This window comes from Macaca nemestrina, chromosome 11, assembly GCF_043159975.1.
Source record: "Macaca nemestrina isolate mMacNem1 chromosome 11, mMacNem.hap1, whole genome shotgun sequence".
Taxonomy (NCBI): Eukaryota; Metazoa; Chordata; class Mammalia; order Primates; family Cercopithecidae; genus Macaca; species Macaca nemestrina.
The window spans coordinates 3,818,982-3,840,435 of record NC_092135.1 but is presented as its reverse complement, the minus strand read 5'-3'; the positions used below and the strand labels follow the sequence as shown (position 1 = coordinate 3,840,435).

General features: G+C 59.1%; 1 protein-coding gene across 28 annotated transcripts in view; it reads right to left on the bottom strand.

Moving 5' to 3' along the window:
• LOC105492432 (bridging integrator 1) overlaps positions 1 to 21,454 on the bottom strand; it is a 59,323-nt gene that overhangs the window by 11,948 nt on the left and 25,921 nt on the right. For 12 of the 28 annotated variants that reach the window (XM_071072535.1, XM_011759528.2, XM_024796220.2 and 9 more), the window contains exons 2-11: positions 17,029 to 17,109; positions 10,640 to 10,694; positions 10,431 to 10,525; positions 9,874 to 9,969; positions 8,954 to 9,061; positions 8,188 to 8,280; positions 3,946 to 4,031; positions 3,708 to 3,783; positions 2,220 to 2,302; positions 723 to 767 (exon numbers count right to left, since the gene is read on the bottom strand). In XM_071072535.1, coding sequence (XP_070928636.1) covers positions 723 to 767; positions 2,220 to 2,302; positions 3,708 to 3,783; positions 3,946 to 4,031; positions 8,188 to 8,280; positions 8,954 to 9,061; positions 9,874 to 9,969; positions 10,431 to 10,525; positions 10,640 to 10,694; positions 17,029 to 17,109 — 818 coding nt within the window. The remainder of the gene's footprint in view (positions 1 to 722; positions 768 to 2,219; positions 2,303 to 3,707; positions 3,784 to 3,945; positions 4,032 to 8,187; positions 8,281 to 8,953; positions 9,062 to 9,873; positions 9,970 to 10,430; positions 10,526 to 10,639; positions 10,695 to 17,028; positions 17,110 to 21,454) is intronic. The other 16 variants (XM_011759535.2, XM_011759540.2, XM_011759549.2 and 13 more) reach the window with 3 other exon arrangements.

Below are 21,454 nucleotides of genomic sequence, written 5' to 3'. Positions count from 1 at the left end.
TGAGTTTGGCAATGCAAACTCAAATCAGTGAAATTTACGTGTAATTTAAATGAAAAATTCCGCTGCCCAGTCACACTGGCCAGTTTCAAGTGCTCGATAGCCCCATGGGGTAACTGGCATCTGTGCTGGACAGTGCAGATCTAGAAGCATCCAGCAGGAACCAGTGACCGAGTCACCTGAGGGCAAACCGTGGAACAGCCTAAGAGATGTCGCTGACACCATCTTTCCTTTTGGAATCTGTGTTTTATGGGAATGTATTCTCCTTAAAGAATATATATAAGTATATAGTATATATAAGTGTGTGTGTGTATATATATATAAGTATATAGTATACACACAGAATTTTTTGAAAAACAAAAATCCCCACCGTGCCGCAGTGTCACCTCCCTGGCCCTCCCCAGGTCTCCTTCCCAGCCGCGTCCGCCATTGGTAAGTGCGCTGGTGGCCCGGGCACACCCAGGGCTAGACAACTGAGGGGCGCCCAGAGGAACGTGCTAAATCCAGCCAGCTGCTCAGAGGCCTGCCCGCCCCGCACCGCCTCCGCCTTCCCACCCAACACACACACACACACACACACACACACACGCCAGCCCTGCCGGGCAGCACTGCACACAGAGCCAGGTTACGGGTTAGTGGCGTCTGGGAGCGGGCCGCAAGGCGCATGCACAGGGCCGGCCAGGGCGCGGACCTCTGCGCCCCCCCGCAGCACTCACTGCCGGTACCTGTTCTTCTTTCTGCGCAGCCGCGAAAACAGTTTACTTTTCTTTCTGTGGGGACGGACGGGAGGTGGAGGCCTTCATTCTGGAGAAAGGCCAGGGACAGAACTGGCCCGTCCCCTTCCCTCTTTGCCAACCCCTCTGCTCAGAGGACAAAGGGGCAAAAGCCTCTCCTAAGTGCCAGAGGCCTTGCAGAGGGCCTGGGCCTGCTATCCCAGGGTGCCCGGGCAGGCCCCTGATGTGGCCAGGTGCCCGGGGTGATGCTAACAGGGCCTGGTGAGGGGCAGGATGCTCGGGGCAGGGGAGAGTCACCCTGCCTGTGGTCCCAGTCCCCAGGAGCTCCAGGTGTGCCCAGAGTGCCAGAAAAGGCCCCCAGGCCAGCACAGAGTGCACAAGAGGCCACTCGGCTGGAAGGGAGGCTCCTGGGCCTCCACTGTCCCTCTCTCTTCCCTCCACCTCCTTCCTGAGGGGAGCCATGGTTCTGGCCAGGACGGCCACACTTACCCCCTGCTGACCCATCCCAGTGTTCCCACCTGTGCCTACAGGCCAGGCAGCTGCCCCTCCCTGCCCGACCTTGGATTCACATTTTGGCCTTTATTCTACAACCCTCCCACACCCCCCCACTGCCACAATGCCTCCCTCCTCACCTCCCCACTCCCAGCCTCAGGTCACCACGGCCCCTCTCTCAGCCACAACTATTTTATGTTCAGGGAAGGAGGGGGCAATCACCACCACCCAATACCCTCATCATCCCAGGCAATACCCCAGGAAGCAGACAGTCGCCCCGTTTTACAGAGTTCCCCGGTGCTCTCTGCGCCCTGCTGTGATGTGCGTGTGTGTATGCACACACTCACACCTGTTGCACACAGTCCCCCTCACACACACACACGCAGACACGGCCAGAAGGGAGGGGAAGTCCCGGGCTCGCTGCTTCCTCTGATCCACAGCCAGGAGAGCAAGGCGTTTCCCTCCTCCCCCATGGTTCCCCCTCAGGAAACAGAGATCTCCTTGCAGCTGGGCTTCCCAGGCTGAGGACAGGAAGAGGACGCCCGTGCAGGTGAGCAGAATGCTGCCATCCAGGGACATGAGCTTTTCCAGAAGCAGGAGAGAGAAGGGCGGCGCTACCTCCCTGCTCTGAGAGGACTGCACACCCCAGAGTCATTCAGTCCTGTTCACACCCCCCAGTCCCCAAAGCTGAGCAGGCTGCCCACTCCAACCCCGGATGCTCCTGCTCCACAATGATGGGGTCCGCCAGCTCAGGGACCCGTGAACTCCCCAGAGTGCTCCTTCCTCAACGAACACAGCCAGAGGCACAGGGACATTCGAGACAGAGACCTGCCCTCACCTGCTTCCCTGAGCACAGAGAGGCCGAGACAGGAAGGTCCCTAGACCTCCAAGGCCAAACTCACAGGGGACCAGGGAGGGCACCAACAGGGTCACAGGAAGGAGCCCTGCCCCTGCCGTGCACACGGTCACGTGTGCCAGGGCTTTCCCCGCACGCACCTGGGCTGGGCCTTGACCGTGAAGGTGTTGCTCCCGTGCTGCTTCTCCAGGCTGACCAGCACGTCGTTGAGGTTCTGGTTGAGCTGTGGGAGAGACAGTGAGGAGGTGGGGGCTTCCAGGGCCACCAAACAGCCCCACCTTCCCCAAACACCTCTGCTTCTGCCCACCACCTCCGGCCCCTGGCCAGGAACAAGCTCCTCTTTCCCCATCTGTGAGAGCAAGGAACCAGCACACCAAACCTAGAAAAACCAAGGGGCAACAAAACGGGGCCAGTGGGCTACATCACTAATGCCTGTTGTCTCTGGAAGCTATCTTTTCCCCTCCAACTTATAGGGATATCCTAAAATGCCACACAGAGCATGAACTATTTTTACACTTTTCTCTTAAAAATTGTTTTGGCGGACTGTTGATCTTAATTGTTAAGGTCATTTTGCCAAGATGCTTTCAGACCACACTGCAACTGCTGGATATTTCACTGAAAGCACAGGCACGAGAGAAGGTTTATTCCTCACACATGGTGATTCTCATTACTGAGAATATTCCTCTCTTTGATTTGGCCACGAGGGAGCTCACAGCTGAATTTTCATCCTATTTATAAACAACTATGTCCTGTGGCATATATTTTTACAGATTAATTTTATATAAATGTTTCTTCTCTAAAACACCTCTCTCTGTTTTTTTAAACTTTTCATAAGTTGTCTCAAATCTTCAAAGGGAAAGGGGAAAAGGTAAGAAGGAAAGAGAAAGTCTAAAAGGCAAGAAACCATACTCAGGGGTGTGAGTCAGAAGAGGCCCCAAGCTGCTTTTCCTCCTCCGACCCTGGGCCTGAAATCCACCATCATCACTTCATCCCTCTGGGCCCGAGACACAAAGTCAGACCCACACTGGGGGCGGGGGTGCCAGCCCTGGGTCTCTCCAACTGCAAAGTTCAACACCTTTGCGTTTTAGTTGCCAGATAGGTTAAAATGAAAATAACACAACAGAGAAAGGTAGGCTAATCAGTCCAGACCCTGTCGCACAGTGGATTCATGCAGATGAAACAGGCCTATTTAAATGTCTCAAAAACATGGGAGTAAAATTAAAATGGAGAAAATGCTGGTAATTTTTTTCCTACAAATTGAGAAACTGCCACCATTGTCTAACACTGCACTCCCTGGGCCAAGGTTGCTAGAGAACACATTCACAGTTTGAGAGGGCCTGGTCTACATTCTTGGGTGGTCTGCCCGGGCCTGGTCTACATTCTCAGGTGGTCTGCCCAGGCCAGGACCCAGAAAACGCTCACAGCCTCCCGGCATGCCCTGCTGCGCTCCCTGGGCCCAGGCACTCCTGAAGGGGGCTGTTCCACGGGGCATGGAGGGAGCGCTGTGGTCACCAGTGTGTGCTGAACCTGGCAGGGAAGGAGGAGCTCAGGCCGCCCCTCCCACAACTCTGACTCTGACCCTTGGCCAGGGTGGAACGTGGCCTCTCAGAGGAGTCCCCAGGGCCTACCTTGCTCATCTCCTTGTGGAAGTTTTCCTCTAGGCCCGCGATGCTCTGGAACGTGTTGACGTAGAAACCTACGCGGCTACAGAAGGGCAGAAGGATGGGGGCCAGGTGAACAGGCAGGTCAAGGCAGCAACTCAGAAACACACTCACCCACGAGCAACCACACATGCACATCAGAGACACAAACCCGAGAGTGCCCAGGCACCGCAGCACACAGGCTGGGCACCGCGCCGGGCCTCACCTGTTCCACAGGGAGGGCAGCTCCTCCTGCAGATCCACATTCATCTCCTCAAACACCTTCTGGGCTTTGATGAGCTCCTCCTCGGCCTGGAGAGCAGCACGGGTCATTCCCCTCTGCTGGGTGTCTGTCCCCGTGGCCAATCCACCCACCTCCTGCCCACCCCTCCTGGCCAGTGCCCCAGAACCAGGGCTCTGGGCAAGACAGAGGCTGAACTGGATGCGGACACCCACGCTGGCGACCTCCCCCTGCAGCCCTCCGGGACCCTGAGGATGTCTGAGAAAGGGAGGGCTGAGCAGCCAATGCCAAAGAGAGGCCCAGGTGGCCGGGAGGGCAGTGAGCGGCGAGGAGGGCACAAGAGGGGCCAGTCCGGGGCTTGGTGAGCTGGACACAGGACATGCACAGAGGCAGACCCCAGACCCAGCCAAGTGGGGACCCCGCCCACTTCCACATGAACCCCCTCAGGCTTGGCACCAGCCCTGCCGCTGCCTTCTGGCTCTCAAGGCAGCATCTGTCGCCGTCCCCCACCGCCCCTGCCCCTGAGTGCTCCCTCCCCGTTTCTGAGGGCCAGCTCCTGGCAGCCTCAGCCACCATCCTTCACTTCACCTCCCAGGGACAGTCCTTCCCACAAAGCCCTCTGTCTCCTGGGACCTGTCTCCACTAGAGGGAGACCAGAGGCAGCCATTCAGGCACCTCTAGGAACGTCAGGGGGACCCTAGAGGAGGGTGCAGGGCCAGGGAGGAGGCGGCCGGGCAGCTGGGCAGTGCCTGGTCCTACTCCCGGCCCACACCTTCCCCAGGGCAGGCCCTGCACCCTCCAGGCCACTCACACCCACCAGGCGGTGGCGCTCAGGCCCCATCGCACGGCCACAGAGTGCTGGGGAAGGGACTGCAGACGGCAGGTGAGTCACAGACCCCGCCCGGTGCCCAGCCCACCCGCCCGCCTGGGGAAGGGGCTCTGCTGGCTCACTGCAGGAGGACACTGCCGGGGAGAGTGACTCAGAGGTTCGGGGTGTGAGTCACAGCCCAGGAACGTGTCAGGCCCCGCCTAGGGAAACTCCCCGCCAGCAGCCTCACGTTCTCAGGCCCCGGCTGAGGCACCGGGCTGGGCTGCCTTCTGGCAACGGCAGCCAGATGGCCAGAAGGCCACTTAACCACAAAGCACACGATTGCCCCAAGCCCAGCCAGCCTGGGCCCCATCCAGTCTCAGGCAGCAGGACTAGCCCAGGTCAGCCCCTAGCCCCAGGGACTTGGGTTGGGACTGGAGGAGGGGCCACCACGGCTTCTCACAAGTGACCTCCGGCTACTCGCTAGAGTGGGTGTGGGCTCCTTGCCTGATTTTTTAGAATCTAATAAAAATGTAAAGGCAGATTTGGGGGGCAGGGAGAATGTCTATTCAAACATGCATGCCTCTCTTAGATCCAGGGGCCCTGGGCAACCCACACCAGGCTGGGGTGAGGAATACTGTCCCTCCTGCCTCTCCAGGCTGTGGCTGGGCCATCTCTGCCCTACTCCTCTGGGCATCCCAGGACCTGGAAGGGGGGCTGCCAACCATGGTTCTATGGAACTCATAAAATGAGAAACTCCTAGGGGTACTGTTGTGAGCCGAGCACCATCACACATACTCCCCGCCCTCAACGGCCAAGAGGGGGTCTAAAGTCCCACATTCTACATGAACCTGCCTGAACCGCCCGGCTTCTCTACCCACTAGGACCCCCTCTCCATGAGGATGCAGCCACCACCCCCACAACTGCCCAGATGGCAATGGTGGGGACAGCAGTGAAGACAGCACTGCAGCTTGTCTAGGGGGCACATCTGCCCCCAGCCATGCCCTCACAGCTCAGCAACGCTACAGAAAGCCAGAGCCCGGACAGTGCCGCTTGAGTTCCTGAAGTCAGGACCTGTGTCTTGTATTCCCTCTGGTTGGCATTCCTCATATTCTGGCTCTTTCGGAAGCATGTGGAAGGGGCAGGGAGTAAGGTGAGGGCTGTCTGCCATGTCTGCCGTGAGGAGAGAGTGCCCCCACCCCAGCTCCACTGAAGCTAACAGTGGAGGAGAGCAGAGTCACGTGGGCCCGGGGTCCCGAGGACAGCATTCAGGACGCTAGGGCAGGTGTGGAGAGCAACTCAGAACTGGTCCCAGGTCCTCATGGAGCCAGCCAGCTCCCCTGGTACAGCCTAGAGAGGATGCACTGTCTCCCCAAAGTCAAGTCCCCCAGCAGGGCAGCCCCGGAGTCCCAGCTGTCCCATCTCACAGCCAGCCAGCTGCCCACAGGTCACTCCAAAGGCTCTCCAGCCTCCAGCCAGGTATGAGTGAGGTGGGTACAAGGAGGATGTGCTCAAAGAAAAATGGGACCCAATTGAGACAGCCAGTTTGGCCAAACTGTGAAACATTCACAACACAGCACCCAAAGATGTGATCGCCTGCCTCACCCTCTTGCTGCTCCCCCAGGAGCATGGGCGTGGGGGCAGGCCCTCCCTCCAGAGTCCCAACCACACCTGTCCCAGGAGCCCAAAAGCACTGGGCAGGCCCCATAGCCTCCTAAGGAGTTCTCCCATCCACAAAAAAATGTTTCACCTGTTTCAGGGAAAATTATTCAGAAACCCCAGCCCTCAGTCAGTAGTCCCATTTCCCTTCTAGCCCAAGTGCTAAACTGACTGGCAGGGCACACCCACTCCAGCCCCTGGTTCCTCCTCCACCTCCAGAGGCAGATGAAGTCTCAGGCCTATTGAAGGCCCCTAGGCATCACCCCCAGCCCCTGGCTCTCCATGGGCACCCTGATCTCAGGATGAGGCTGTCAGCGCTCAGTGCCTCCAAAGTCAGCGCTGGCCTAAAAGAAATCAGGCAGCAGATCAGGTGAGAAATTGGACAGCCAGGCCAGGAGCAGTGGCTCATGTCTGTAATGCCAGCACTTTGGGAGGCCGAGGCAGGTGGATCGCTCAGCCCCAGGAGTTCAAGACCAGCCTGGGCAACAGAATGAGACACAGTCTCTACAAAAAACTTAAAAGATTAGCCAGGCACGGTGATGTGTGCCTGTGGTCCCAGCTACTCGGGAGACTAAGGCAGGAGGATTGCTTGAGTTGGGGAAATCAAGGCTGCAGTAAGTCATGATCGCACCACTGCATTCCAGCCAGGGGAAGAAAGTGAGACCCGTTCAAAAAAAAGAAAAAGAAATTGAACAGCAAGCCATGCTAAGCCCACCCAGAGCGCTCCATGTCGCAGGCACTCCAGGAAAATGATGAAATCAACAGGCAGCTTTGAAAAAATGGGGCAGCTGCCCAGAGAGAAACCCAACCTCCTGGGCCGGGCCCCTGTCGCTGGCCCCTCGGGAATATGAAGAAGTGTGAGGGCCGCATCCAGGCTGTGACTACGCTGACCCGAAATGTGCCTCAGTTTCACTGGAGAAAAAACCACGAGACCCACCTCTCATAGGGCACTGCATCCAGAGGTCCCTGGCCACACTGTGACCCATTTGGAGGACAAGGGGCTGAGAAGACCATAGCTCTATGGCCAGGATGGTGAGATGGCCCAGGAGTTTTGTAAAAAGAGCCTCCTCCAGGAAGTCCCTCAGGAACACTGCGGTGCTGGTCACTTGCCCTCCATGAATCCCCAAAGGCCGAGGACCCATGCTTCCCCTCCAGGTCTCAGCATCCCAGCCAGACTGGAGGGTCCTCCCAGTAACTCCTCCAGAGTCACCATGGGGACCGCAAGTCCCAGGAAAAGGATGCAGGGACTTCAGTCAGGACAGTCCCAACCCTGCCCCTAACCGTTGGCTCTGGGGCCCCAGGAGGAAGCTGTGATGTGCCTCTCTGGGCAGCTTTGTCTGCTCAGTAAATTCAAGATGATCTCGGAGTTGTCACGAGGCTTGAAGGACAGGTATGGCAGTACAGGGGCCTGAAGATGTCACCTCCCTCCCCAAAGGAGCCCTCACAGAGGACAAATGGCTCAAAGGCATTCCTGGACCACTAGGATTTCAGAGGAGTCTCCAGGAATGACCACAGACGCAGACACGGAGTGGGCACACCTATGCCCCCACCCAGGTCACACAGAGCCCCTCAGCCAGTTCCTTTGACCCCTACATTTGACTTCAGGTCTCCTCTGAAGCAGGAGCTCTCCCAGGGAAGGCCTTTGAAAAACCCTGCGCCAGCCGGGCTCAGACACCAGCCCTGCATTCCGCCGCAGGGCAAGAGGACAGGACGACAGACCGGAAGGCGCCAGCACGTGCAAGGTTAGAAGCCAGTGTCACCTGATTTCGGAGCAGGTTAGTTTGAGCTACGAGATGAGCCTGCAGTTTGCCTTGGCACCACTGGGGGGCGGCTTTCTCAAGCAGCGAGACAGGCTGGGGTGGGGAGGTCAAGGCAAAGGAAGGTGGAGAGACCAGGGAGGTAGGGAGAGAGAAACAGAGACACACAGATTAAATGCACGTCCACACGCCCCACGCGCGGGGGCCGCCCCAAGCAGATGTGGGCCCTTGAGGCCGACAGAATTAGGGGGAGCCCGAGGGGGCAAGGAGAGGGGGTGAACTCCAACTGCAGAGGCAAAAGGTGCTTGTGGTTAGCAGCACAGGGGGCCAGCAAGCAAGGCCCTGCCTGGAGGAGGGGGCCGCCCCAGCCCCGCGTCACAGGATGAGTGGGGCCAGTTCTGCACCTACTGGCTCGCTCCAGCCAGGGACAGGTTGCCTGGGATCGTGTGACGAATTCCACCCGGCTCGCCAGGCAGGGCGGCGCCGTTCCAGGGAAACCCAAGAGGCCCATTCTCAGGCTGGCTGGTGGCCTGGATCAGGGCTGAGGGGCCGGGGTGGCACAGGGGTGGGGGCAGGAATGGGCCTACAGTGGACCTCACCCAGGCACCCACAGGGGCCTCTCACTCACCGGCCTGGGCCCAGCAGCGTCCCCACCCCCAGCTCAGCCACCTAGGGCCAGGCAGGAGGAAGGCTCCACCCTTGGGGTCCTAGACACCCACCCTCTCTCAGCCTCCTGCAGACGCGGCCCCGACCGGCCTCCAGCCCTTACCTTGGCGATTTTGGCTTCATCCTTCTTTTTGGCAGTTTGAAGGGACTCGTAGTGGTGCCGGGCACTGTCGTAGTCCACCAGCTTGCGCCCCCGTTTGGCGATGCGTGACTAGGGCAGACAGAGGAGGGTGCTGAGCGGGGCCTGGCACCCCTGCTGAGGCTTCAGGTCTAGTGGACCCTGGATGGACCCGCAGGGAGGGCAGGAGACCCCAGCTCCACAGGACCCCTCGAGCCCCTGTTGCTGGAACCCTCCTGGTGACAGAGCTCGCCCCCTCCCGGCAGCCCAGTCCCACTGTGTGAAACCAGTTCCTTGCACTGAGCCCATGTGTCTGTGTCCACCAGCTGGTGACGTGTCAGCCAAGTCTTTTCCTTGGCCTGGTCCGTAGCTTCTCATCTCCAGAGCCACCAACAATCAGACTCGGGGAGCTTGAGGCATCTGCACCGGGGGCCCCTGAGGCCAGCATGAGCATGACACCCCCATCCTGCCCACCAAGGGGATCTCGTCCAACCCAATGGTCAACCCAGGCTTCCATGTGCACATCACCGGGGACCACTCACCTCGGTGGAGACCAGAGACACTGCCAGCTCCTAGCACTCACCCAGGCCCAGCAGAGACAGCAGGCTTTGTGAATGCAAGCAACCACACAAACACACCCACACATGTAGACCCAGACAACAGGTGACATGCACACATACCCTTCCAAGCACACATGGTATAAACACAGGGGGCCTGCAGGCACACACACGCCTAGGCCCTACTCACCCTTCTACACTTTCCACAATCATAGAGCCAGCCACTCCACAGCAACACACACACACGCGCACACACACACACACACACACACACACGTGCCGTGAGGCTTCCTCCCATAGCCCTGAGACCCAAAGGGACAGGAAGGTCCCAGTAAGTGGGCCTCTCACCTTGATGTCAGGGAACTGGCCCAGGTACGTGTCCATGGTCAGCAGCGCCTGGTCCACCAGCTTCTGGTGGTAATCCATCCACAGCAGGTCGTTGTTCTGAGACAGGCAAGAGCACGACAGTGCCACCAGGGGTGCTGGGCCACACCCGCCCCAGTGCTCTCCTCGCAGGGACCAGCCCCAGCCCCATCTCTTCACAGCTCGGTGGCTTCTCAGAGCCTCAGTTTCCCCATCTGTAAGGTGGGGTAAAAGTTCCTGCCCTATTGGGGTGACTGTGAGGATCAGATACACTGAGGACTGGGGTCAGCCAGGGAGGTCTTGTGAGTCGTGAGCCATAACACACAAATAAGGACAACCACGACCCACCATCTGCCCCATCTTGGCGTGAGGGCGAGTCAGGAGAAAGGCCCTCGGAGAGGGAGGGCAGCTTGCCCCAGGGCACACAGCACGCGAATGCCTGAGAACCAGAGAGCCTTGTCCCAGAGGGCACGGCAGAGTGGGACAGGAGCTGAGACCAGAGGGCCCTCTGAGAAGGGCAGGGACACCTGTCCCATGCTCACCTCTGCGATCTTGTTTGCCTCATCCCTACCAGGCCAGTCAGGCTCATACACCTCCTGCAGACACTCATTCAGCTTCTTGGAAGCCTCGTGCATGGCTGTGGGGCAGAAAGGAAGTACGTGGGCCTCCCACTGATAGCCCTTGTCCCACCCTCCCCAGCTCTGTACCCACCAGCTCTACATGGGCCAGGTGCGCCCTGCCTGCCTCCTACCTTTGACAGAGGCCAGGTAGGTCCGGAGATCCTTCTGCAGCCGGGTGCCCTCGGTCTGCAAAGAGAAGGTCAAGGCTGAGGTCAGGGACTGATGGCACACCCAGTCCCTGACCCCTCTCCTTCCTACCATCCTCACACAAATGAACCAGGCTGCTCTCCTGACAGCAGCCACTGATCAGCTGACCTCCCAACAGGACAGCAGCTACGGCCACCACTCCTGCCTAAGGAGCCCTGTGTCCACAGGCACCCTTGCCCATGTTTGTGGGCACTTGCCCTCTTCCAGATGCCATTCTCAGCCTGGGAAGGAAGGCAGGAAGACAAAGACCCCCCCGCTCCGGGATGATATGCTGGGGTTACGGCTGAATGACACACACACAGCACAGCAGCAGTATGCAGCAGCACCAGCACTCACAGACCTGCCCTCAGACACCTGCAGACAAGTAAGCAACGAGCACAGGAGTATGGACAAGGCAGGTGTGGTGACCGCCAGGCCCCCTGCTGCACAAGCTCAGGTGGTGCCCAAGGACAGAGAGCTCCCACTGCCTCACACTAGGAAAAGAGGGCCCAGTGCAAGCCTGTGCAGGGACAGAAGACCTGAGGAAGAGATGGCATCAGAGCAGGGCGGCAGAATGCAGGGGTCATGGCCAGGACTCACTGGCCCAGCTGAGAGCAGGGACATAGGATGTAGAGGGAAAAGGCTGAGGGGGCAGCGGGCTGGGTGGTGAAGCTCCCTGAGTTGGGAGAGTAGCCTCCAGGGGCTTCCTGAGACAACAAGACCAGCGGAGAGGGTAGAAGCATGGGCCAGGCCTCAAGTCCCTCTGGGACATCAAAACCAGAGCCAGGAAAGCTAAGTGGAGAACGCCAGGTTCCAGGAGGGGTGAACAACAGGTGATGCCAGCCGTGAGGTCTGAGACCATGCTCAGTGAGCTGTGGAAGCTTCCAGAAGCCATGTGCAAAGAGTGGGCTGCACATGGGCTTTGAGGCCATGCAGACCCAGCTGTGTCCTTTACTAGCCACGCAGCCCTAAGTAAGCTAGTGAGCCCCTCTGAACCTCATTCTCCTCGTCTTTCAATGGAAGGTGAATGATCCCTGCCTGGCTCTCCTCAGATCCAGTGAGACAGGCGAGGCTCTGGATCTTGAAGGAAGGCCTCAGGAGATGGGCTTCGTGCTAAGGACAGGAACACGAGGCAGAGAGGCGGCTTGGGAGAGCAACAGTGGCTGAGGCTGACCTTCATAGTGGAAGGGTACCCCCCGGCCTCCTCTGCCTGCTGCCAGCCCAAGCCTTAGGGATACCCATGTTCTGGACACCTCCTGCCCTGGAGGAGAGGCAGCTGGCCATGGTCCCAGGAGACCCAGCATGCCTGCAGAGCGCCAGTCTGGCCAGCTGCACGCTTGCGCAAGAGCCGGAAGGTGGGCCCCATCCGTTCAGGTCAATCTCCAGGCGAAGGCCAGCAGGGACCCGGCCACCTCCACAGGCTCACCCCCAGCACCCTCAAACCCCCTTCTGTCTCCCCACTGCAGGTCTTTCCCTGTCCTTAGCTGGGGCCGCTCTTCCTGCCCTGGTGCCTTGGGGACCAGCACCTTCCAGATGGTCTTCTCAACACCACTGCCTCACCTGGCAGCAAAGAAGCGGACAGAGGGTCGGCGACCGGCCCAGTCACACAGAGACTGGGAGAGCCCACGAGACCCTCCGAGCCTGGGCACGCAGCCCGCAGCGTGTTTTGTGGGTAATGGGTAGTGATGCATCCCTGAGAACCCGCAGATCTGCCTACTATGATGAATGCTTCTGTGTGACAGTAGAGGCATCCACAGGGAGAGCTTCAGAGCAGCACATAGGATATATAATTTAAAGAGAGGACATGTGAAAAAAAAATCTCTACAATTCCTTTAATCCCCCGTAGAGTAGGGTGTAAAACACTGGCTAATCATCATCTTTACGAACATCCCAGTTCAAGGCCCGCTGATGTGAGACGGAGTGAAGAAACAGAAGAGCACTCCACGGACACGGAGACCTCCCTGGAATTCCATTCGGGGGTCGGATGGAGACCCTGCGGGGCCGACGAATGAAGAAGGGTCCACCTCACTCCTGACACAGCCACCCTAAGTCTTCACAATTAAAGGCTTTGTTGGTTGAGACGAGGATTAGTGTGTTCATGACGGGATGCTATTGTGTCCCCTGATGTCACCAAATCTTCCTGATCCAGCTTCTCTCCCTGCCAAGCTTCCACCATCCCAGCCACACCTCTCAGGCCTCCCCTCACCCACCCCCCGGCAGCAGGAGTCCCCATGGGGTGGGTCATTGTGCTCCCCCAGCCTTGGCCTTCAGGCCGTACCAGGGCTCCTTGTGTTTCCCAAACAACACTGGGCTGTGCGCCGGCACGTGGCACGCAGATGTGCGAGGGGCCAGCTGGAGCGCTGCCTCCCTGTGCCCACTGCAGCTGGCTTCCTAAGCTCCTCCTCAGTCCCCAGGGTAGACACAGCCCTCCCCGGACGGAGGCCCAGCCAGCTGCCCCCTGCAGAGCAGCGCCCAGGCCAGTACAGAGCAGTGGTGTTTGCTTCCAAACCGGCTCCCTCAGCCCCTAAACAGGGATCTGAGAAAGAATTATCTGGAGGTCCCAGAGTTCACAGAGCCCAGCTAGGGGAAGATAAGATTTGGGAGCCACTGCCCACCTCGGCCCGTGTCCCAGCTACAGGACTTGGGGGAGTCAGGAAGGGCCTGGAGCAGCTCCAGTGCAGCTAGGCTCAGCCAGCATCCGCAAGCCCTCTCCGGGCCACCCTGGAGATCAGTCCTCACGGGTGGCCTGAGCACCCAAGTCCCTGTGTTCCCAGTGGGTCTAGGGGCAGGGACGGCCCTCCTACATGGACCCCTCTGGCTCCAGCTCTGACTCTCACCCCTCGGCCATCAATTCAGGGGACGACCTTCACGCAATAGCCAGGGATGCCCATTTTGAGCAAAACCTTGGGGAGGCCCTGGGGACAAGAAGGAATCAGACTTGCCCCACCTCAGTGACAGACAAACAGCAATGACAGCCCTGCGGCCTGGAGAGCTACAGACGGCCCCTAGGAAGAAGAGCTGGGATGCCCTGGAGACCCAGGCTGGCTTCCAGAAGGGTCTGTGCTGGCTGTACGGTACTCTGGGGGAGGGGAAAGCAGGCCCCATGGGCTCTCAGAGCAGCGGCAGAAGGCAGGGGTGCTCCTGTGACCAGCACCCGGTGGGCCCAGGAGGGGCTGTGCACCTGGGTCCTTGTGAGAGCAGGTGACAGCAGGGTGATCTACACCCTCACCTAGGGCCCCCCACCGCCATAGGAAGTGGTGGGAGTTTCGCTTCTTTAAAGATTGAATCACCTGCCATCTTTGTCCCTCCTAGCGCTGGGCCCACTAGGCTTGGGGTTCACAGAATAAGGGACAAAAAAAAGCTCTGCCTCCAGTCTTCCCACGCCCCATTCTCTCTCTCCTTTCCCAGGGCCCCCAAGCCCACTGTAGCCTCCTGAACTCACTCCCACAACAACAGTGACCTTCACCCCATTCCTGCCTGGTCCCCACCCCCACCCCCACACCCTGCCATCCCCACACACCAATCAAATCCAGAACCGGCTGACTGCCTTAGCTCCAGCCTTGAACACGACCTTAAACCCCCACCCCAACTGCCAGCCCTGGCCCCTGAAAAGCCAGCCACCCCACCAAACCCGAGCCCGAGGGCAGACAGAGGCCCATCTCAGGACTGCTCCACACCCACAGCCCGGCAGCCACCTGGCAGCCTGAAGCACTGGCTATCTTATAGCCCTGGCCTCTCTGTCTAACCCCTCTGTCCAAGGAGCAGTGAGTGACTGCCTGCCCAGAGTCAGAGACCCAGAGAGGGTGACTCTGAGGGACAGTGGACACAGCAACACTGTGGTTTCGGCCCTGGGGCCAGGCCACACAGAGCCTCAGCTCCCAACTGTGCTTCCCTCACTCTGTCAAAGCTCAGCCTGTTTTTTGTTTGTTTGTTTGTTTTGAGACCGGAGGCTCGCTCTGTAGCCTAGGCTGGAGTCCAGTGGCACGATTTCGGCCCACTGCAACCTCTGCCTCCCAGGCTCAAGAGATTCTTCTGCCCCAGCCTCCTGAGTAGCGAGGACTACAGGTGCATGCCACCACGCCTGGCTAATTTTGTATTTTTAGTAGAGGCACCATATTGGCCAGGCTGGTCTTGAACTCCTGACCTCATGATCTGCCCGCCTCAGCCTCCCAAAATGCTGGGATTACAGGCATGAGCCACAGTGCCCGGCCAGTTCAGCCTGTTCTAAGGGGCTCCCACCAACTCCACCCCAACCTGTCTCCCCAGCCTAGCCAGCTGCCCTCAGGAAAAGGGATCAGCTCCAGAGAGGAAACTCGAGAGTGAGCCAAAGGCCGCAGAGCTACACACCAGCTACATAGCCTTGGAAGCTGTGCGTAACCTCTCTGAAACCCAAGTGCCTCATCTGCAAAATGAGGAGAATATCAGCCCCCATTTCAAGGATTGCAAAGATGTCTGTCAAACACAGCAGTTCCTGGCCCACGGCCACAGCAACTCCTAAAGGGCCTTCAGAGCAACCCACAACCCGATGAAGCCAGCTGAGTAGGGACATGCCACGGGACTTCCCAGAGACGGAATCAGAACCTAAGACCGGCCGGGCGTGGTGGCTCACGCCTGTAATCCCAGCACTTTGGGAGGCCGAGGTGGGCGGATCACAAGGTCAGGAGATCGAGACCATGGTGAAACCCCGTCTCTACTAAAAATAGAAAAAATTAGCCGGGCGCAGGGGCGGGCGCCTGTAGTCCCAGCTACTCGGGAGGCTGAGGCAGGAGAATGGCGTGAACCCGGGAGGCGGAGCTTGCAGTGAGCCGAGATTGCGCCACTGCACTCCAGCCTGGGCGACAGAGCGAGACTCCGTCTCAAAAAAAAAAAAAAAAAGAACCTAAGACCATGTTTCTTGTTCAAGCCTCTATTTTGCAGGTGAGGAAACTGAGGCCCAAGGGGCCCTGGGAAGGAATTGTCCAGGGTCACAGAGGCAGTAGATATCCCTGCCACAGGGTTTACCTGGGCCTTGAAACTCCTCCCATAACTGGCCTAAAGGACAAGCAGCCAAGGTGGCTCTCCAGTTCCTGTCCAGGGAAGCCTGTCAGGCTGAGCCCCTCTGGCAAGCCAGGGCCGACTTGGCCCTGGGGCCTCTCCCCACTGCTCCTAGCCCTCTCCCAGAATGCTCCCAGCCCTCCCAGCTGCTCCTGGTCCTCTCCCAGAATGCTCCCCAGCCATCTCCCAGAATGCTCCTGGCCCTCCCAGCTGCTCCCCGGCCCTCTCCCAGAATGCTCCCCAGTCATCTCCCAGAATGCTCCTGGCCCTCCCAGCTGCTCCCCGGCCCTCTCCCAAAATGCTCCCAGCCCTCCCAGCTGCTCCTGGTCCTCTCCCAGAATGCTCCCCAGCTGTCTCCCAGAATGCTCCTGGCTCTCCCAGCTGCTCCCCCGCCCTCTCCCAGAATGCTCCCAGCACTCCCAGTTGCTCCCGGTCCTGTCCCAGAATGCTCCCAGCTCTCCCAGCTGCTCCCCAGCCCTCTCCCAAATGCTCCCGGCCCTCTCCCAGCTGCTCCCGGCCCTCTCCCGGCTGCTCCCAGCCCTCCCAGCTACTCCCGGCCATCTCCCAGAATGCTCCCAGTCCTCTCCCAGAATGCTCCCAGTCCTCTCCCAGAATGCTCCCTGGCCCTCTCCCAGAATGCTCCCAGTCCTCTCCCAGAATGCTCCCTGGCCCTCTCCCAGAATGCTCCCAGGCCCTCCCAGAATGCTCCCAGTCCTCTCCCAGAATGCTCCCTGGCCCTCTCCCAGAATGCTCCCAGGCCCTCCCAGCTGCTCCCCAGCCCTCCCAGCTGCTCTCAGCCCTCTCTCAGAATGCTCCCGGGCCAATTGGAGATGGCTGTGGACGCCTCCCAACAGCCCAGCCTTGAGCCTGCCACAGAGCCAGGCACATGCCATGCTCAGCAGATGCCCGAATCAAATCCAGCCAGCTCTGCCCCCACACTAACTGCTGCAGATGCCATTCTCCTGGCAAGAAGCTTCTACAGCTCCCACTTGCCCCTGACATGCAAAGTTTCCTCGAGTCTGGCCACAATCTATTGCCTGCTCCTATCCCACCCTCCCCCTCCCCCAACTACCCTTACTATGCCTCCTACCAAGGACCTAAAGCATATATACCCCAACCCTCTTCTTTCCCAGCATGCATTGCCAGGGCTGCCTCCTCCAGGAAGCCTTACATGATCTTGTCAGCCCAACTGATTATCCTCCTCCAAGCTCTCGTACTCCACAAATTCAGCTTGTGCCATTTTCCACCTGGCAGCCGAATTTTCACAAACTCCCTAAGGCCAAGGGCCACCCACACTCACCAGCTGCTTGTTGAAATTCTGGACGCACTGCTCAAACTGCTCATCCTTGGTCTCATCTGCCTTTCCTAGCTTCTGGAGAACCTGCCGAAGCCAAGAGAGAAGGGGAGAGTGTTACCTTGGAAAGGAGAGTGGCCAAACCAAGAGTGCTCAGTCACCAGCAGCACAGACCGGGTCTGGGAAGCCTCTAGCCACCATTACCCAGCCCAGGGTCCCCACCCAGGGCTGCAATCCCCCAGGGCATGGCTGGGTCCACCAGGTCTTCAGGCCTCCCCACTCCCTACCCAGGGCTGGACAATAGGCCAAAAATGGAGCTCAGGACAGGCTTGACGTAGTGACCACAGCCAGGAGGAGGGAGGCTTCAAAGACAGCAGGAAGGACTGGGCACCCTCCTTGCTGATCTCACACTGTACCCCTGGGTGCTCTGCCCCCACCCTGGCAGGTGAACAGTGAGCCAAGCAGGGGAGGGGCCAAGCAGGGGCAGCCTCACTTCTCTGCATGACTCTATTCCCTGGGTCCAAGACCCATGAACGCCACAGGCAACAGCAGAGCAGGCCCTGAACCGGCAGGAGCCATCCCGGAACAAGGAGGGCAGCGAGGGGTGGCCAGGAACTGCCGGGGGGCCACGCAGAGTCTGCTTCCAATCTGACTGGGTTTTTTGATGTGACCTGCCCCGGGCACTCTGCTCTGCACACCCCACACACAAGGGCACACACATGAGCTCACAGCCACTAGCTCTGCTCCCAACCAAGAATCTCAGAGGTGGACTTTCCACAGCCCCCCATGATGAGTGGCAGCTGTCTTCCTCCTTCAGCTGTGTTGGGAGGAGAAGGGGGAGGTGAAGGAGGTGAAGGATGGGTGGGCAAGGGCAGAGAAAGGGAGCCACACCAGGAGAGGGGAAAGCTCTAGGAAAGGAGGGCGCTGGCCCAGGACCCTGAGAGCATCTGCTGACCACCACGCTCTCCCAGACTTCCCTCTGTGGGCCCTGCTCCTCCAACCCCAGAGCTCCACATGACGGAGAGAGAGGTGGGAGCAGGGAGACAAAATACAGAGGCAAAGAGCGGTGAGGGGGGCATGGTAGGAAAGAGCAGGAGAAGAAAAAGACAGAGCTGAGGAACAGAAAAGGGATGAGGAGTGCCAGATGTGTTTGCAGGAGAGCAGAGAGGAAGACCAGGATGGCGGCGGGACACACCCGTTCGCAGCCCAGGAGGCATCTCCGTCATGGCAGCAGAAAGGCCAACACTGACGTCTCGGCAGAGGCCTCTCCCAGGCAGTGGGCAAGGCCTCACAAGAACGAGAAGGAAATGGGGGTAGGGGGTGTGAGTGGAAAGCGAAGGGAGAAAAAGGTGGGTCCAGGAGCAGAGGGGAGCCCCAGGAGCAAGAGGCCAGCCCAGCAGCTGCTGAGGCCAGCAGGCCGGCAGACATACCCTCCCTTCCAAGACCCAGAACCAGCCCATGCTGCCAGGAACATCAGCTTTGCCTGCCCAGGGCCCAGGCCAGGGTCCCGGACCAAGGGATGCCTGGTACCAGGACAGAGCCAGGACCCTTCCCACCTTGCTGGCCCTTTCAAGGCCTATGCTGCCCGCTGCACCTCCCCTGCCCAGTCCAGGAGCCTTGGCAAGGCCAGCTGCTCTTGGCCATCTCTCACCAAGCACCTGCTCTGTGCCTGGCCTTGGGCACCTTGGCTGGTGCAGCAGAGAGGAATGAGATGTGGGTCTCTGTCTTGACATGAGGGAACACTTAAGGCTGTGGGACCCTGGGGTGGAGATCTCATCTAGCCTGGGCAGTCAGTGGGACTTCCTGGAGTGGGTGGCAGTTCAGACAGAGGGGAGAGGTTGCAACAAAGGAAAGGAGACCACAGAGATGGAGCATCTTACTGGGGAGTTTTGAATTGCTCAAGGTGACCAGAGGTCACAGAGGATGGTGTGGGAAGGTGAGAGTGGCAGCAGGGGGCAGGTGGGCACCGGGAGGCAGCCACCGATGATGCTGTTCTACAGCGGTCAGGACACAGCCCATGGGGCAAGTGCAGTTGGATGCCAAGGGCTAACACTGGGATGAGAGAAAAACCAAAACAAAACCCACATGAGCAAGAAAATGGACACTGCGCAACTCACAGGCTCCCACTGCCGCCCCTCCCTGGCAGCCACATCCAGAAGGGACCGTCTAGAAGGTGGGCTGAGCTGGGGAGGTGCCTCACCCGGCTCAGCACAGAGCTTGGGTGGGCGACTCAGCCCCTCTGCTCAGGCGCCCGCCCCACAGCATCTCCCCATCGAAAGACAGGACTAGACCACCGGATGGGAAAGAACTCCCAGAAGTCTACCAGAGCCACCAGAGAGAGCCAGAAGCTCCCAGAAACAGGGCAGGGGCTGGCCAGCTCCCAAGGCAGGAGCACCAGGCAGGACACCCCTCCACGCCCTGCTGTCCCTCTCCCCAGGAAGACAGACACTCAGCCAGCAAACGTCCCCGGTCTACTCCTCCCACACTGGCCCCCAGGGCTCCCAAGGTGGGCAGAGACAGACACACTCTCGACCCAGTTCCCAAACACTGCTGTGTGCTCTGCACCGACAGCCGGAGAACCGGGGAGATTCTCCAGCCCAGGTGAGACTCCAGCCATCAGTGAGAAGACCCTTGGGAAAAGGGACAGCTACTCTCTGAGCCTCAATCTACAAAATGAAGTGAACACTGGCACCCTCACCAAGGATCACAAAGATTATGTCTATGAAGTGCAAAGCAGTACCTGGCCCATGATATTCAAGAAATGGCAAATCCTTAAAAGGCCTGCAGAGAAGCCTTCACACAGCTGGGGGACGGGCCTGACTGACACCACCAGCCCTCACACCGGGTCCAGGCTGATGGCATCCCAAGATGCGAGACAGAAGTCACAGATGCACACGCTCTACCTGCACATGGCAAACTCCTATGCATCCTTCAAAACCTTACTTCGGTGACATCAGTGTGAACTGTCCCTGATCTCTCCTTCCCTCCAAACACTCTGTAACACTCAGAGCCTGGGACCCTCCTCACTGCTATGTGATGTGCCTGTGCGCCTCGCTCCCTTACCCTAAAGGAAGAGCTTGAGGTCAGGGACAGTCTTCCAGTCATCTCTGTGTCCCTGACACCCACACAGGGCTAAGCACAGGACAGCCACAAGGCTGCTGCTCATCTGAGCTGTGGGCTTTGAGGGCAGAGACACGACCCTAAACAAAACACCCTGCGTCTCAGTCTCAGGCTCCTCCCAGGCAAAATGGAAGGGTAATGTACAGAAAGCCCTCAGCCCTGAGGGCTGGAGGGCGTGACAGCGTGACAGCACAGAAGCCTGAGGCTGAGCCGGTCTCCCCACTCTGCAGGACCTCAGGCTGCTGAAGCTCTCGGTGCTCCAGTGCCCCTACCTTGGAAATGGGAGGAACAACAAGGCCGTAGCATGGCCAAGGCCCAGGGAAGACTGATGGGCGAGGTTGGCCTTGACCACATGCCATCCTCACTGCACATACCCCCATTTCATCCATGAGGGATGTGGCCTGGGGTCCCCATCCTCAAGGAGCTCCTGGTGTGGCTACCACAGGGAAAAACAAGCTGGGCACCCCCTGCCCCAGAACAGGAGCTGGGACAAGGCCATGAGGCTTGGGACACAGATCTCCCACCCCATCCGTTCCACACCTGATTAGTGGGGCCTCCCCTGTGCTGAGCTCACAGGCAGACCACTGAGGGACACAGGGGACTCCAGGCGTCCAGGTGGGGCTGGCCCAGCAGCGACTCAGGAAAGCTGGGCAGGACAGTTGTGCTGGGTTTTGAAGGATGAGCAGGAGTTGGGTGAGGAGGAGGGCCTGGCGGCACAGGCCAGGATTTACACTCTGTCCAGGGTTACTGGGGGAGGGCACCTTAGTCAGTTCCACCTACACTCATCACACACTTATCAGGCACACTCGCTCTGGGATAAACAAAGGGGAGCCTTTGATAACTTGGCAGAGGACAGGACACACAGAGGCCCAGGAAGCAGAGGCAGTCACAGAGCCAACAGCCCCAACAGCCCCAACAGCCTTATCAGTGCCACGCCCAGTCACCTCCTATCAAAGCTTCCTCTCACCACGTCCTCAACCCAAGGTCAGATGTGAGTGGAGCTAAAGTGCCTTGGAGGGGACACCCCAGGGCAGGGCGGGGGGGGGGCAGGTGGCAGGAATGACGAAGTGTGGCCCCGTGGCCAGCTCCAGAACCTCCTCCTACAAACATCCACAGAGTTCAGCCTCGCTGAGCCTCGGCTGTGGAAGGCAACCAGCCCAAGGCTCCTCCCTAGAAAGGCTGGGAGGTTCACTGAGTTGGCGCCGTGCCTCTGGCGCCAGGGCCCAGAGGGGCTCAGTGGGAGCGTCCCGTGGGCGGGGGCCCCTCCCCAGCCATCCGCCAGGGCCTTTTTCATGGCCCAGTGAGAGGGCAG